The sequence below is a fragment of the Nerophis lumbriciformis genome, linkage group LG13, assembly GCF_033978685.3.
Source record: "Nerophis lumbriciformis linkage group LG13, RoL_Nlum_v2.1, whole genome shotgun sequence".
Classification (NCBI taxonomy): Eukaryota; Metazoa; Chordata; class Actinopteri; order Syngnathiformes; family Syngnathidae; genus Nerophis; species Nerophis lumbriciformis.
The window spans coordinates 15,035,607-15,052,064 of NC_084560.2; the positions used below are offsets into that span (position 1 = coordinate 15,035,607).

The 16,458-nt window shown below is 42.0% G+C and overlaps 1 protein-coding gene across 1 annotated transcript in view; it reads left to right on the plus strand.

Annotated features, from left to right (window-relative positions):
• Positions 1-14,430, plus strand: part of LOC133613821 (glutamate decarboxylase 1-like) — a 75,792-nt gene extending 61,362 nt beyond the window's left edge. Inside the window, exons 13-17 of the mRNA XM_061971638.2 lie at positions 1,782-1,860; positions 1,958-2,107; positions 2,175-2,282; positions 9,868-9,957; positions 13,728-14,430. Of these exons, the coding sequence (XP_061827622.2) occupies positions 1,782-1,860; positions 1,958-2,107; positions 2,175-2,282; positions 9,868-9,957; positions 13,728-13,901 (601 nt within the window). The 3' untranslated portion in view covers positions 13,902-14,430. The remainder of the gene's footprint in view (positions 1-1,781; positions 1,861-1,957; positions 2,108-2,174; positions 2,283-9,867; positions 9,958-13,727) is intronic.
• Positions 14,431-16,458: the final 2,028 nt, after the last annotated feature.

A 16,458-nucleotide genomic window follows, 5' to 3' on the forward strand; every position in this document is an offset into this window, starting at 1 on the left:
TTATATACAACCCCGTTTCCATATGAGTTGGGAAATTGTGTTAGATGTAAATATAAACGGAATACAATGATTTGCAAATCCTTTTCAACCCATATTCAGTTGAATATGTTACAAAGACAACATATTTGATGTTCAAACTGATAAACATTTTTTTTTTTGCAAATAATCATTAACTTTAGAATTTGATGCCAGCAACACGTGACAAAGAAGTTGGGAAAGGTGGCAATAAATACTGATAAAGTTGAGGAATGCTCATCAAACACTTATTTGGAACATCCCACAGGTGAACAGGCAAATTGGGAACAGGTGGGTGCCATGATTGGGTATAAAAGTAGATTCCATGAAATGCTCAGTCATTCGCAAACAAGGATGGGGCGAGGGTCACCACTTTGTCAACAAATGCGTGAGCAAATTGTTGAACAGTTTAAGAAAAACCTTTCTCAACCAGCTATTGCAAGGAATTTAGGGATTTCACCATCTACGGTCCGTAATATCATCAAAGGGTTCAGAGAATCTGGAGAAATCACTGCACGTAAGCAGCTAAGCCTGTGACCTTCGATCCCTCAGGCTGTACTGCATTAACAAGCAACATCAGTGTGTAAAGGATATCACCACATGGGCTCAGGAACACTTCAGAAACCCACTGTCAGTAACTACAGTTGGCCGCTACATCTGTAAGTGCAAGTTAAAACTCTCCTATGCAAGGCGAAAACCGTTTATCAGCAACACCCAGAAACGCCGTTGGCTTCGCTGGGCCTGAGCTCATCTAAGATGGACTGATACAAAGTGGAAAAGTGTTCTGTGGTCTGACAAGTCCACATTTCACATTGTTTTTGGAAACTGTGGACGTCGTGTCCTCCGGACCAAAGAGGAAAAGAACCATCCGGATTGTTATAGGCACAAAGTTGAAAAGGCAGCATCTGTGATGGTATGGGGGTGTATTAGTGGCCATGGCATGGGTAACTTAAACATCTGTGAAGGCGCCATTAATGCTGAACGGTACATACAGGTTTTGGAGTAACATATGTTGCCATCCAAGCAACGTTACCATGGACGCCCCTGCTTATTTCAGCAAGACAATGCCAAGCCACGTGTTACATCAACGTGGCTTCATAGTAAAAGAGTGCGGGTACTAGACTGGCCTGCCTGTAGTCCAGACCTGTCTCCCATTGAAAATGTGTGGCGCATTATGAAGCCTAAAATACCAATACCACAACGGAGACTCCCGGACTGTTGAACAACTTAAGCTGTACATCAAGCAAGAATGGGAAAGAATTCCACCTGAGAAGCTTAAAAAATGTGTCTCCTCAGTTCCAGAGTGTTGTTAAAAGGAAAGGTGAACATGCCCTTCTCCAACTACTTTGGCACTTGTTGCAGCCATGACATTAATTCTAAGTTAATTATTATTTGCAAAAAAAAATAAAGTTCATGAGTTTGAACATCAAATATCTTGTCTTTGTAGTGCATTCCATTGAATATGGGTTGAAAAGAATTTGCAAATCATTGTATTCCGTTTATATTTACATCTAACACAATTTCCCAACTCATATGGAAACAGGGTTTGTATAATAATATTTATAACAAAGTTACTAAGGGCTCAGTTTATAATTCGTCATATTATTTGTTGTTATTTTATTTATGAGCAATATGATGCGATTCCAGCTGTAATCTCCTGAGAACAGGCTGCTCTCACCCGCAAACCCTTGACAGGTTTTACCTCCCCTCATGTGTATAATAATGCTGAGTTATTGATTGGAAAAGCTGCTCCACAATGTGTGCAGGGCCAACTCGGTCACTTGGAACCCTCACAAGATGATGGGAGTGCCTCTGCAGTGTTCCGCCATTCTGGTCAGAGAGAAGGTCAGAAGTTTGTTTGTCCTCTTCTGACACTCGCAATGTTCGCCCGCCAAACTCTTTTTTTTTTTTTTTTTTCCCCCCCCACGCCTGTTTTCCGCAGGGTTTACTGCAAGGCTGCAACTCCATGTGTGCGGGCTACCTGTTCCAGCCAGACAAGCAGTACGACGTCGCATACGACACAGGAGACAAGGCGCTCCAGTGCGGGCGCCATGTGGACATATTTAAGTTCTGGCTCATGTGGAAGGCAAAGGTGCTCGCCTAATCTGTGACACACTCTCGTATGAATATTGCTAACTGTGTTTCTTTGACCTCAAAAGGGAACGGTAGGATTCGAGCAACATATTGACAAGTGTCTGGATCTGTCATCATACCTTTATTACAAAATAAAAGGCAAAGAAGGCTTTGAGATGGTGTTTGACGGAGAGGTGAGATTATTACAATAATATATTTGTTGTTGCTGCATCATGCTGAGATCGTGCGCTATTAAATTCTTCTCATGTAGATAAATTAGGTCAGTGTTTTTCAACCGTTTTTGAGCCAAGGCACATTTTTTGCGTCGAAAAAATGCGGAGGCACACCACCAGCAGAAATCATTAAAAAACGAAACTCAGTTGACAGTAAAAAGTTGTCGCAATTGTTGGATATGACTTTAGAGGCCTACTGAAATGCGATTTTCTTATTTAAACGGGGATAGCAGGTCCATTCTATGTGTCATACTTGATCATTTCGCGATATTGCCATATTTTTGCTGAAAGGATTTAGTAGAGAACATCGACGATAAAGTTTGCAACTTTTGGTCGCTGATAAAAAAGCCTTGCCTGTACCGGAAGTAGCAGACGAGTAGCGTGACATCACAGGTTGTGGAGCTCCTCACGTCTGCACATTGTTTACAATCATGGCCACCAGCAGCGAGAGCGATTCGGACCGAGAAAGCGACGATTTCCCCATTAATGTGAGCGAGGATGAAAGATTCGTGGATGAGGAAAGTGAGAGTGAAGGACTAGAGGGCAGTGGGAGCGATTCAGATAGGGAAGATGCTGTGAGAGGCGGGTGGGACCTGATATTTAGCTGGGAATGACTAAAACAGTAAATAAACACAAGACATATATATACTCTATTAGCCACAACACAACCAGGCTTATATTTAATATGCCACAAATTAATCCCGCATAACAAACACCTCCCCCCTCCCGTCCATATAACCCGCCAATACAACTCAAACACCTGCACAACACACTCAATCCCACAGCCCAAAGTACCGTTCACCTCCCCAAAGTTCATACAGCACATATATTTCCCCAAAGTCCCCAATGTTACGTACGTGACATGCACATAGCGGCACGCACGTACGGGCAGGAGATCAAATGTTTGGAAGCCGCAGCTGCATGCGTACTCACGGTACCGCTGTGGTGTTATCTGTTATGCCTTTATTTTGATATAGCATACAGGATGTCCGGGACCGGATGTTACGTAATGACGCTTGATGGTGTGACACAGGAAATCCTATGCTAGACTGAGGCTAGTCGGAATAAAATGTATTGCTTACATAAACCGTCTGATCATTACAACCCATACCACGACATGGTGTCAGAAGTTGGGCAGCGATAAAAAGAGCAACTTTTGCAGCTGAAAGGAGAGTTTTTTTAACGTCAGGAGAGACGAGATGTCCGAAGGCGGCAACGCAGCGGCTGTACCGGCAGCGCGGCAACAACAACCTCCCCAGCTAGCGACTAATGCTAACGCTCCTCCGAGCGCTACGTTCTCCATACAACCACCTGAAGCGTTCAACTTTTCAAAGCCTCAGGACTGGGAACGATGGATACGCAGGTTCGAGAGATTCCGGCTAGCCAGCAACCTCCATCTTAGCACTGAAGCTAACCAGGTGAACACTCTGATCTACTGCATGGGGGATGAAGCAGATGACATCCTGCGCGGTCATGATTTAACCGACATACAGAGACAGCAGTACACCTCAGTGAAAGCCACGCTTGAAAGGTACTTTGTGCCTAGGAAAAACGTGATATATGAGAGGGCAAGATTCAACCAAAGAGTGCAACAACCAAACGAAGCTGTTGATGTTTTTATTACTGCATTGCATGCCCTGGCAGAAAACTGCAAAAAACGGAGCACTCCACGATGAGTTAATAAGAGATCGTATTGTGGTGGGGCTGAGAGACGTCAGTCTATCCGAGAGGATGCAGTTAGACCCAGATTTGACGCTGGAAAAAGCAGTCAACATGGCAAGACAGTCCGAAGTGATCAAGAGGCAGCAAACAGACCTCAGAGGAGGGGGTAGGATGGATATTGATGCAATAACAAAAGGCAGAAGACAAAAACCATTTACACACAAAATCCCTCATCACCCAAAGCACTCAGCAGCAAAGCCACAGCCAACATCTGATCGCCAGACATGCTACAGATGTGGAAAATCCCCTGGTCATGCCAAAGCACAGTGCCCAGCCAGAGATGTCACATGTCACACATGTGGAAAGAGAGGCCATTACAACAAAGTATGTAAATCTACCAAAACAGTACATGTTGTAGAGACAGAATGTAATGATAACACTCCCTTGTTCCTAGGCTCAATAGATGCAGGTTTAGACCCATGGTATGCTGATTTAACTGTGAGAAACCACAAAGTCAGATTTAAAATCGACACAGGAGCCGATGTCTCAGTTATCCCAGCTAAAATTTACTATGCTATTACAGAGGGCAACACGCAGCTAGCTAAACCCGACAGACCACTGTTTGGCCCAGGCCGCATGCCTCTATCTGTTTTAGGCAGATACAGAGAGTCATTATGCAAAGGAGAGCAGGTGATACAGGAAGATGTTTATGTTGTCAATGACCTAAATGTAGCCTTGTTAAGCAGACCAGCAAGCATTAAGCTTAAACTAGTCTACAGAGCAGACAGCATAGACAAGTCTGAAATGGAAGAGTCCTACCCAAAACTGTGTCAGGGTTTAGGAATGATGCAGCAGCCATACACTATAAAGCTCAGGCCAGACGCCATTCCCTATCCCCTGGCCACACCAAGACGGGTCCCCATCCCTTTACTAGGCAAAGTAAAAGAGGAGCTCAAGAAAATGGAGGACATTGGAGTCATATCCAGAGTGGAAGAGCCGACTGACTGGTGTTCGGGCATGGTTCCAGTGCCTACAAAGAATGGCTCAGTGCGCATCTGCGTTGACCTCACTCGCCTCAACGAAGCGGTTTGCAGAGAGAAATACATACTGCCTTCAGTGGAGCAGACAATTGGTTCTCTCGCAGGAGCGAAGGTCTTCAGCAAGTTAGATGCCAACAGAGGATTTTGGCAAATCCCATTATCCCCCGAGTCGTCACTGTACACCACTTTCATAACTCCCTTTGGCCGTTTTTACTTTAACAGGCTGCCCTTCGGCATAGCGTCAGCCCCAGAACATTTTCAGCGGCGCATGTCTATGATCATCGATGGGCTGCAGGGAGTTGTATGCCACATGGATGATGTTCTCATCTGGGGAAGAGACCAACAAGAGCACGACATCAGACTACACACCGTTCTCAACAAACTCCAGGAAGCCGGGGTCACATTAAACATGGAGAAATGTGAACTGAGCAGAAGTGAAGTCAAGTTTTTAGGCCACATTCTGTCAGCTGAAGGTGTGCAACCTGACCCAGATAAGGTAAAGGCTGTCATGTCAATGAGTGAGCCGTCCAACACAGGAGAGGTTCGCAGTTTCCTGGGAATGTTAAACCAGCTCGGAAAGTACATTCCAGGTCTGGCGGAAAAGGACAAGCCGTTGAGAGACCTTCTCTCAAAGAAGTATCAGTGGGTCTGGGGATGTGAACAACAGAGAGCGTTTGATCGGCTGAAAAATGATCTCACATCACCTCCAGTACTGACACTGTACAACCCCAACAAAGAGCTGAAACTGTCGGCGGATGCCTCTTCATACGGATTGGGGGCAGTCCTCCTACAGAAGGAGGGAGAGCTGTGGAAACCAGTCGCGTACGCATCACGCTCCATGACAGAGACCGAACAGCGATACGCCCAGGTGGAGAAGGAGGCGCTAGGATTGACATGGGGTTGCGAGCGTTTCCGGGACTTCATTATTGGGAGGCATTTTGCCATGGAAACTGACCACAAGCCACTTGTCAGCCTGCTAGGTCACCAGGCACTCACTGAGCTTCCTCCCAGAATCCAGCGGTTCCGACTCAGACTCATGAGGTACAGCTATACTATCACACACACCCCTGGCAAAGACTTGTTTACAGCCGACACTCTTTCACGCTTGCCTGTCAGCCAAAACCCAAGCAGGAAAAGGACAGACAGAGACTTAATGGAAGAGACAAACATCTACGCAGATGAAGTCGTCACCAACATGCCCGCCAGCTCAACATACTTGGCTCAACTGAGAGAACAACTGCAGCAAGACAGTGTGTGCTCAGAGGTCATGTCATACTGTCAGAAAAGATGGCCTGACCACAGCAAGCTCACAGGTCCAGTGAAGGCTTACTGGCCTGATAGAACTATACTTACAGTACACGATGGACTACTGCTCAGAGGCTCCAGACTAGTTATTCCCACAGTGATGCGCAACTCTGTCCTCGACGCACTTCACGAGGGACATCAGGGGATGACCAGATGCAGAGAACGGGCCAGAGAGGCTGTATGGTGGCCTGGCTTGAGCAGCCAACTAAATGAGCTGGTGAGAAATTGCAACACATGCATCAAAGAACGAGTCAATCCGGTAGAGCCATTAATGTCCAGTGAGCTCCCAGAGAGACCTTGGCAAAAAGTAGGTTCTGATTTATTCTCACTCAACCAAGAGACCTACCTACTTGTAGTGGACTACTACTCTAGGTTTGTAGAGATCGCCAAGCTAACTTCCACACGATCTGAGGATGTTATTGTGCATCTCAAGTCGATATTCTCCAGGCACGGTGTTGCGGTCCATTTTTTCAGTGATAACGGAACTCAATACTCCAGTCAAGAATTCAAGGACTTTGCAGCAGCTTATGGGTTCACTCATTCCACCAGTAGCCCTAGGTTCGCTCAGAGTAATGGAGAGGCGGAACGTCACGTGCAGACCGTGAAAAACCTGCTAAAGAAGGCTAAAGATCCATATCTAGCTCTGTTGGCTTTAGAGCTACACCACTCGCAAATGGCTACAGTCCTGCTCAACTCCTCATGGGCAGAAGACTGTGCACTCCACTGCCCCAGCATCCATCTCTCCTAACTCCAGAGCTTCCAGACAGCACCGTCGTCGCAACTAGAGAAAGGGAGAGGAGAGCAAAGGACACTGCAAGTTTCAACAAAAGACACCGGGTGAGAGATCTGAGTCAACTCACTCCAGGTCAACCAGTGTGGATTACAAATACAAAGTCTCAAGGCACAGTGGTTTCACCCCACTCTGCCCCACGTTCATACATTGTGGACTGCCCTACAGGCACGATCAGAAGGAATAGACACCACCTTGTCCCTTTTCCAGAGACTGTTCCACACACACCTCGCACACTGACACCCAGCACTCCACCCCAACCAGGTGAGGCCACACTGGGTTCTCCAGAACGCCCCAAGTCACCTCCAACACAGACTCCCAAGGCACTTACACCTGTCCATACACACACACAAGGTATTACCACTAGGTGTGGCAGAGTGGTGAGAAAACCTCACAGACTGGACTTGTAAACTGTGGGAGGGGGAGAGAGAAACAAATGAAAAAGAAAGTGAAAAGAAAAAAAAAACCCGATGTGAAACAAGTAAGACTGGTGAATGTTTTGTATTCCAAAGATATTGCCTGACTATGTTTGCTTTTGTTATTTTTCTTGAGAAGTATTAGGAGTGCATTATTCCATTGTGAGTGAATATATGTTATTTCATGCAAAGGTTTACAGATTTTACATTATCTGACATACCACTGTAAATGATAGTCTGTTTAGTTTTCTAGAAAGGAAGATGTGGTGTTATCTGTTATGCCTTTATTTTGATATAGCATACAGGATGTCCGGGACCGGATGTTACGTAATGACGCTTGATGGTGTGACACAGGAAATCCTATGCTAGACTGAGGCTAGTCGTAATAAAATGTATTGCTTACATAAACCGTCTGATCATTACAACCCATACCACGACAACCGCGTCTGCGTATCCAACTCAAAATCCTCCTGGTAAGAGTCTCTGTTGTCCCAGTTCTCCACAGGCCAATGGTAAAGCTTGACTGTCATTTTCCGGGAATGTAAACAATGAAACACCGGCTGTGTTATCCGGCACACTAATCAAGGGGTGCATTTTACGGCGGGGGTGCGTTATCCGGCACAACACCTGCCGCAATACACCGCTTCCCACCTACAGCTTTCTTCTTTGCTGTCTCCATTGTTCATTGAACAAATTGCAAAAGATTCACCAACCAAATGTCCAGAATACCATGCTGTCCCAAAATGTCCTCTACAATCCGTGACGTCACGCGCAGACGTCATCATACCGAGACGTTTTCAGCAGGATATTTCGCGCGAAATTTAAAATTGCACTTTAGTAAGCTAACCCGGCCGTATTGGCATGTGTTGCAATGTTAAGATTTCATCATTGATATATAAACTATCAGACTGCGTGGTCGGTAGTAGTGGGTTTCAGTAGGCCTTTAAAGCATAAGCATCACTATAACTCTGGACTCAAAGTACCGTAACGACCTGTCACATCATGCCGTGACTTATTTTGACTTGTTTGCGGTTTTCCTGTGTGTAGTGTTTTAGTTCTTGTCTTGCGCTCCTATTTTGGAGTTTTCTTTCCCTTTTTTTGGTATTTTCCTGTAGCAGTTTCATGTCTTCCTGTGAGCGATATTTCCCACTTCTACTTTGTTTTAGCAATCAAGAATATTTCAGTTGTTTTTATCCTTCTTTGTGGGGACATTGTTGATTGTCACGTCATGTTGGGATGTACTTTGTGGACGCCGTCTCTGCTCCACAGTAAGTCTTTGCTGTCGTCCAGCATTCTGTTTTTGTTTACTTTGTCCAGTTCAGTTTTAGTTTCATTCTGCATAACCTTCCCTAAGCCAGTGTTTTTAAACCTTTTTTGAGCCAAGGCACATTTTTTGCGTTGAAAAAATCCGGAGGTAAACCACCAGCAGAAATCATAAACTCAGTTAACAGTTAAAAGTCATTGTCGCAATTTTTGGATATGACTTTAAAGCATAACCAGGCATGCATCACTATAGCTCTTGTCTCAAAGTAGGTGTACTGTCACCACCTGTCACATCACGCCCTGACTTAATTGGACTTATTTGCTGTTTTCCTGTGTGTAGTGTTTTAGTTCTTGTCTTGTGCTCCTATTTTGGTGGCTTTTTCTCTTTCTTTGGTATTTTCCTGTAGCAGTTTCATGTCTTCCTTTGAGACATATATCCCGCGTCTACTTTGTTTTAGCAATCAAAAATATTTCAGTTGTTTTTATCCTTCATTGTTGATTGTCATGTCATGTTCGGATGTACTTTGTCTTTGCTCCACAGTAAGTCTTTGCTGTCGTCCACATTCTGTTTTTGTTTACTTTGTAGCCAGTTCAGTTTTAGTTTCGTTCTGCATAGCCTTCCCTAAGCGTCAATGCCTTTTCTTAGGGGCACTCACCTTTTTTTAATTTTTGGTTTAAGCATTAGACACCTTTTTAGCTGCACACTGCCTCCCGCTGTTTCCGACATCTACAAAGCAATTAGCTACCTGCTGCCACCTACTGATATGGAAGAGTATTACACGGTTACTCTGCCAAGCTCTAGACAGCACCAACACTCAACAACAACACATCATTTTCAGAATATAATTACTGGTTTGCAAAAAATATTTTTAACCCAAATAGGTGAAATGACATAATCTCCCACAACACACTAGTGTACCGCGGCACAGTGGTTGAAAAACACTGAATTAGGTAGTAAAAAGGCGGAATGTACGCTACAGCTCCTCATTACATTGCAAAAGTGTAGCTAATGATGTGTGTTGTTGTGAGCGCATATCAGCTTTTATTACAAATGGTCCTTTTCTTATCAGCCGCAGCACACCAACGTCTGCTTCTGGTACATTCCGCCCAGCCTTCGCAGCATGCCTGCTGGTGAAGAGAGACAGCAGAGGTTGCACAAGGTAACGACTCATTAATCTGCTTTCAAGCTTTTTATTTTCGCGTCCTTTGCCAAGATGCAGTAGAACCTCCAAAGTCCACTGCTTCCCAACTTCCTGCCTTCGAAAGCGATAACACAACTTGGGAAGTTGTATATCTGTCAGATGTCAGTCAGAAAGCATCTATTTGACTAAAGGGGATTCTATCATTTGTGTCCACAGGATCTCACATTGATCTGATTGCATATTTAATCAATATTATTAGAATATTATTTAAACTGCCTTAAAAACTATATATATATATATATATATATATATATATATATATATATATATATATATATATATATATATATATATATACACCGGTATATATATATATATACACCGGTATATATACAGGTAAAAGCCAGTAAATTAGAATATTTTGAAAAACTTGATTTATTTCAGTAATTGCATTCAAAAGGTGTAACTTGTACATTATATTTATTCATTGCACACAGACTGATGCATTCAAATGTTTATTTCATTTAATTTTGATGATTTGAAGTGGCAACAAATGAAAATCCAAAATTCCGTGTGTCACAAAATTAGAATATTACTTAAGGCTAATACAAAAAAGGGATTTTTAGAAATGTTGGCCAACTGAAAAGTATGAAAATGAAAAATATGAGCATGTACAATACTCAATACTTGGTTGGAGCTCCTTTTGCCTCAATTACTGCGTTAATGCGGCGTGGCATGGAGTCGATGAGTTTCTGGCACTGCTCAGGTGTTATGAGAGCCCAGGTTGCTCTGATAGTGGCCTTCAACTCTTCTGCGTTTTTGGGTCTGGCATTCTGCATCTTCCTTTTCACAATACCCCACAGATTTTCTATGGGGCTAAGGTCAGGGGAGTTGGCGGGCCAATTTAGAACAGAAATACCATGGTCCGTAAACCAGGCACGGGTAGATTTTGCGCTGTGTGCAGGCGCCAAGTCCTGGTTGGAACTTGAAATCTCCATCTCCATAGAGCAGGTCAGCAGCAGGAAGCATGAAGTGCTCTAAAACTTGCTGGTAGACGGCTGCGTTGACCCTGGATCTCAGGAAACAGAGTGGACCGACACCAGCAGATGACATGGCACCCCAAACCATCACCCAACCATGCAAATTTTGCATTTCCTTTGGAAATCGAGGTCCCAGAGTCTGGAGGAAGACAGGAGAGGCACAGGATCCACGTTGCCTGAAGTCTAGTGTCAATTAATGCACTCAGTACTTGGTTGGGAATCCTTTTGCACGGATTACTGCATCAATGCGGCGTGGCATGAAGACAATCAGCCTGTGGCATTGCTGAGGTGTTATGGATGCCCAGGATGGTTCAATAGTGGCCTTTAGCTCATTTGCATTATTGGGTCTGGTGTCTTTCAGCTTCTTCTTCACAATACCCCACAAATTCTCTATGGGGTTCAGGTCAGGGGAGTTGGCAGGCCAATCGAGGACAGTAATGCCATAGTCAGTACACCAGTTACTGGTGGTTTTGGCACTGTAGGCAGGTGCCAGATCATGCTGGAAAATTAAATCATCATCTCCATAGACCTTTTCAACAGATGGAAGCATGTAGTACTCTAAAATCTCTTGGTACACAGCTTCATAGACTCTGGACTTGATGAAACACAGTGGACCAACACCAGCAGCTGACATGGCTCCCCAAACCATTGCTGACCGTGGGAACTTCAAACTGGATTTCAAGCAACTTGGATTTTGCTCCTCTCCAGCCTTCCTCCAGACTCTAGCGCCTTGACTTCCAAATGAAATACAAAACTTGCTTTCGTCTGAAAACAGGACTCTGGACCACTCTGCAACTGTCCAGTGCTTCTTTTCCATAGCCCAAGTCAGACGCTTCTAGAGATTTTAGAGCACTACATGCTTCCATCTGTTGAAAAGCTCTATGGGGATGATGATTTCATTTTCCAGCAAATGCAAATGAGCTAAAGGCCGCTATTGAAGCATCCTGGGCATCCATAACACCTCAGGCTGATTGCCTCCATGCCACGCCGCATTGATGCAGTCATCCGTGCAAAAGGATTCCCAACCAAGTACTGAGTGCATTAATTGACATTTTCAAATGTTTGATTTTGTTTTGCTGTTATAAATCTTTTTTTTTTTACTTGGTCTGAGGAAATATTCAACATTTTTTAGATAGGATTTTGGAGTTTTCTTAAGCTGTATGCCATAATCAGCAGTATTAAAATAATAAAAGGCTTGCAATATTTCAGTTGATGTGTAATGAATCCCGAATGTATGACATTTTTGTTTTTTTAATTGCAATACAGAAAATAAAGAACTTTATCACAATATTCTAATTTTCTGAGACAGTCCTGTATGTATGTATATATATATATATATATACATATATATATATATATATATATATATATATATATATATATATTACACAATTACCTATGCATTTGATTATTCAATTTTTTGATGTAAAAATGTATATATAACTTGCAGTTATACATTAATTTCCAACTAAAAAATATCCATTCACCAAATAAAAATGGACTAAAGCAAAAAATAAAAATTCAATTGAATTAACCAAGAGAGATGGAAGGCCTTACTAACACACATTGTTTCCCAGGCTCTTGTGGTCCACATAAAATGATGCTGAGTCTGACACCTGTGACACACTAGTTCTGACACACTTGCTAGAATGTAATGCACACCACAAGGTATAATCAGAAATGGGATTTTGCATGCTATTGTGTCGCTGTTAACTTATTTTTACACTTTTATGACAGTGAATGTCAAAAGGAGGTTTTATAATGGCCATCTCTGTGTGGTGTGCTGTTGTGCTTGTGTGGGTTAACTCCCTAAAAACATTAGTTAGGCTAACTGGAATCTCTAAATTGCCCATAGCTGTGAATGTGATTGTGAATAATACATAAATACATGTGTATAATGATTTGTCTCATGATATGGCTACAATTGCCTATGTATTTAAATATTATAGATTTTGCAGTGGTGTTTTTACAGCATATTACGAATACTATTAGTAAATGGAAAAATGGCAAAAACAAATCAGGTGAATGAGCTGCCAGTTTGTTTCACCACAAAAAAAAAATGGCATCACTGTTTTTTTACAGTACATTTCTGGCAACTGCCCTGCCAGTTTTTTTTACTGTAAAATATTGTCAATTCTACAATGTACAATTTGATGGATTACTTGCTTTGAAATCATAAATCAAGCAGATAGTTAGTATTTGTTTATTATTTAAAATATATGATAATATAATACCGGTATTTGTTGCAATATTAGACATTTTTAAAGTTTTAAAAAGTATGCAACTGCATACAATAAACATGTATTGTTTTCTGTAAAATTGGAGATAGAAAGGTAAGGACTTGAAAAATGGGAGCCATTACCTCCCTGCTTGGCACTTAGCATCAAGGGTTGGAATTAGGGGTTAAATCACCAAAAATTATTCCTGGGCGTGGCCCCCGCTGCTGCTTACTGCTCCCCTCACCACCCAGGAGGTGATCAAGGGTGATGGGTCAAACGCAGAGATTAATTTCGCCACACCTAGTGTGTGTGTGACAATCATTGGTACTTTAACTTAATTTTAACTTAAAAGTATTTTATTGAGGCCATATAAAATGAAGTGGCGGGTCAGATCTCTCCCCTGGCCTTGAGTTTGACACCTCTACCTCGCAGGCTATCTGGAAGCAGCTGGTTTTGGAGATTCTATTGTGGTTGTGCTTGCAGATGAGTGATTATTGTCAACATAACATGTGATTTCATAACACAAAAGGTGGCCCCCAAGATCAAGGCCATGATGATGGAGTCCGGCAGCACAATGGTGGGCTACCAGCCTCAAGGAAAGAAGGTCAACTTTTTCCGCATGGTCATCTCCAACACGGCCGCTACGAGGTCGGACATCGACTTTCTGGTGGAGGAGATTGAGAGACTGGGCCAGGACTTGTAAAGGCGACTCGTGCGTTCATTCACAGACACTTCATTAGGAACACCTGAGGTCCAATCCAAGAGCGGGATAATACTAACAATAATAATGCTAGGTTTTTATTGGCACATTTAACAAGTTATTATTGTGGTTGTAATCAAAAATGAGAATGATTATCATTTCAAATAACAATGAGCCTCATGTGTTCGGTTCTCATTAGATCGTGTACCTAATATTGTGGCCTGTGATGCATACTTTAAGTAGGGATCTTATGACCCTTTTTCCTGTGTGTCTTCTCTGTCAATAGACAATAGAATGTCGTATTCTATGCAGACTGGTTTAAAAAACCCAATGGGAACGTGAAAAAAGAGCACAAACTTACTGCATTAATGTAAAGTAATATATAGTATAAGAAATGTTGGTGCACCATGTTGTCAAATCCATCGTCTAGGTGGTAAGATACAGTAAACGATGCAGTCAATGTAATATGTCTTGTATTAATGTGTTTTTACATTTTTTGTCTGTCTAGACTGTGTAAAGTATTGTTACATGACCTTTGTGTGTTTTATGGTGAAATGTAAATGAATCATACACTATAACAGATGTATCACTTTATACCGTATTTTTCGTAGTATAAGTCGCACCGGAGTATAAGTCGCACCTGCCGAAAATGCATAATAAAGAAGGAAAAAAACATATATATGAAACTATGAAAAAAACTGCGACTTACAGTCCGAAAAATACGGTAGTTATTAATCTGATTTGTTTTACATGTGTAAAATATCCTCAGATATATTTATTGTATCATAGTTCTACATTTTTAGATTTTAATCTTTTATGTGCATTAGTGAACCAAAGACCAGTTGAGTTGCATTCATGAACATCCCTTACGACTAAAAGCACATATATAAGGATACTTCTACCAGTATCAACAATCAGTGTCGTGTTGACTGTGATGCACTACATATTTATGTGAAGGAAGAAAAGCACAGTGCTGTAATGCTGATGACAAAGATTGTTTCTGCAATACGCACATTTCAACATGCACAAGGAGGCCACACTTGTGTGCAGTATTTATCAACTTCAACTATGAAATACACAAGTGTTTGCGGCTGGAAGAGGACGTTGACTAAATGTATAGATGAAATGTTGATGTCACTTTAACTCTTCATCTCTAGAGTATTTCATAGCACTAATAAAGACGTGAGCTGTTCAAGATCCAGGAGAACTTCTTTGGACTAGCGGTGGGACTCGACTTTAGAAATAGTTTTACATGTAGAAGATAGGGGTGTAACGGTACGTGCATTTGTATTGAACCGTTTCGGTACGGGGGTTCCGGTTCGGTTCGGAGGTGTACCGAATGAGTTTCCACACAGACATATTAAGTAGCGTAACGCACGTTGTGTAAACAATGCACACCGAGGCACAACACACGGCATGCTAGCAGCGAACGGGCTATGATAGACTGACCATACGTCCTCTTTTTACCGGACATGTCCTCTTTGGCGGAGTTTCTTAAATGCCTCAAATGTCCGGCATTTTGAGTTAGAGTTACCTGTATTTTCAATGTACGTTCAGGGTTAAGAAGGGGTTAAAAACAAAACAAATTGTGCGCGGAGCAGCATTCTTGAGGGAGGGGTAGAGACAGAGAAAGCGAGAGAGTTATGATAAACGCCTTTTTATCCATAGATTTATCAGATTTAATTTTATATTATCTATAGCAGGGGTGTCAAAAGTGTGCCCCGGAGGCCATTTGAGGCCCACAGCTAATGTTTTAAAGGCCCACGGCACTAGGGATGATGTTTGATAAGAAATTATCAAGTTTGCGCCTATTATCGAATCCTCTTATCGAACCAATTCCTTATCGATTCTCTTATCGGGTCCAGATCGGTTGTGGTATATGGAAAAAAACACACAATATTTTGTTTAACAAAAGCTCACTTTTAAGAAAAAATAAAATCAAATAAATAAATAAATATTGACTGTTACCCCCCTAAAAAAATAAAATAAAATAAAATAAATAAATATTGACTGTTGTTACCCAAAGTATATTAAGTGGGATTTTTCAGAAAAACAAATAAATACAGTAACACAAAAACAACCTGTCTCTGTGATCACTATAGGTACATAAATAATAATATAGTGTTAAATAAAATCAGTCCCTTGAGCACAAAACTGAAAATAATACAGCTCTCCAAAAAGTGCACTTCTGCTGCTATTTGACATAACTGTTTGTTATGATGCTTTGACGTTTTTGCACTTTATTTCTTTATTGAAAGAAAATTCTATGAAGAGAAAAGTTGTTTGCAAATGTGGTTACAATGCTAAAAAATTAAAAGTTAAAGCTAAAAAAAGAAATACACTTTATTGAGTTAACATTATTTCTTTATAGGGGGAAAGGCGTGATGTTATGAGCTAGGGAATATAACAACTACACTACCCAGCATGCAATGGGAGTGACGAGCATGCGCTGTAGCCCCGAAAAGTGTTGTTGCATGTCGCTACCCGGCAGCTAAGAATGAGGTTATGAGCACGCTGTGAAAGTAAACGTCAAGAAAAGGACATTTCGAAGACTGTGCAC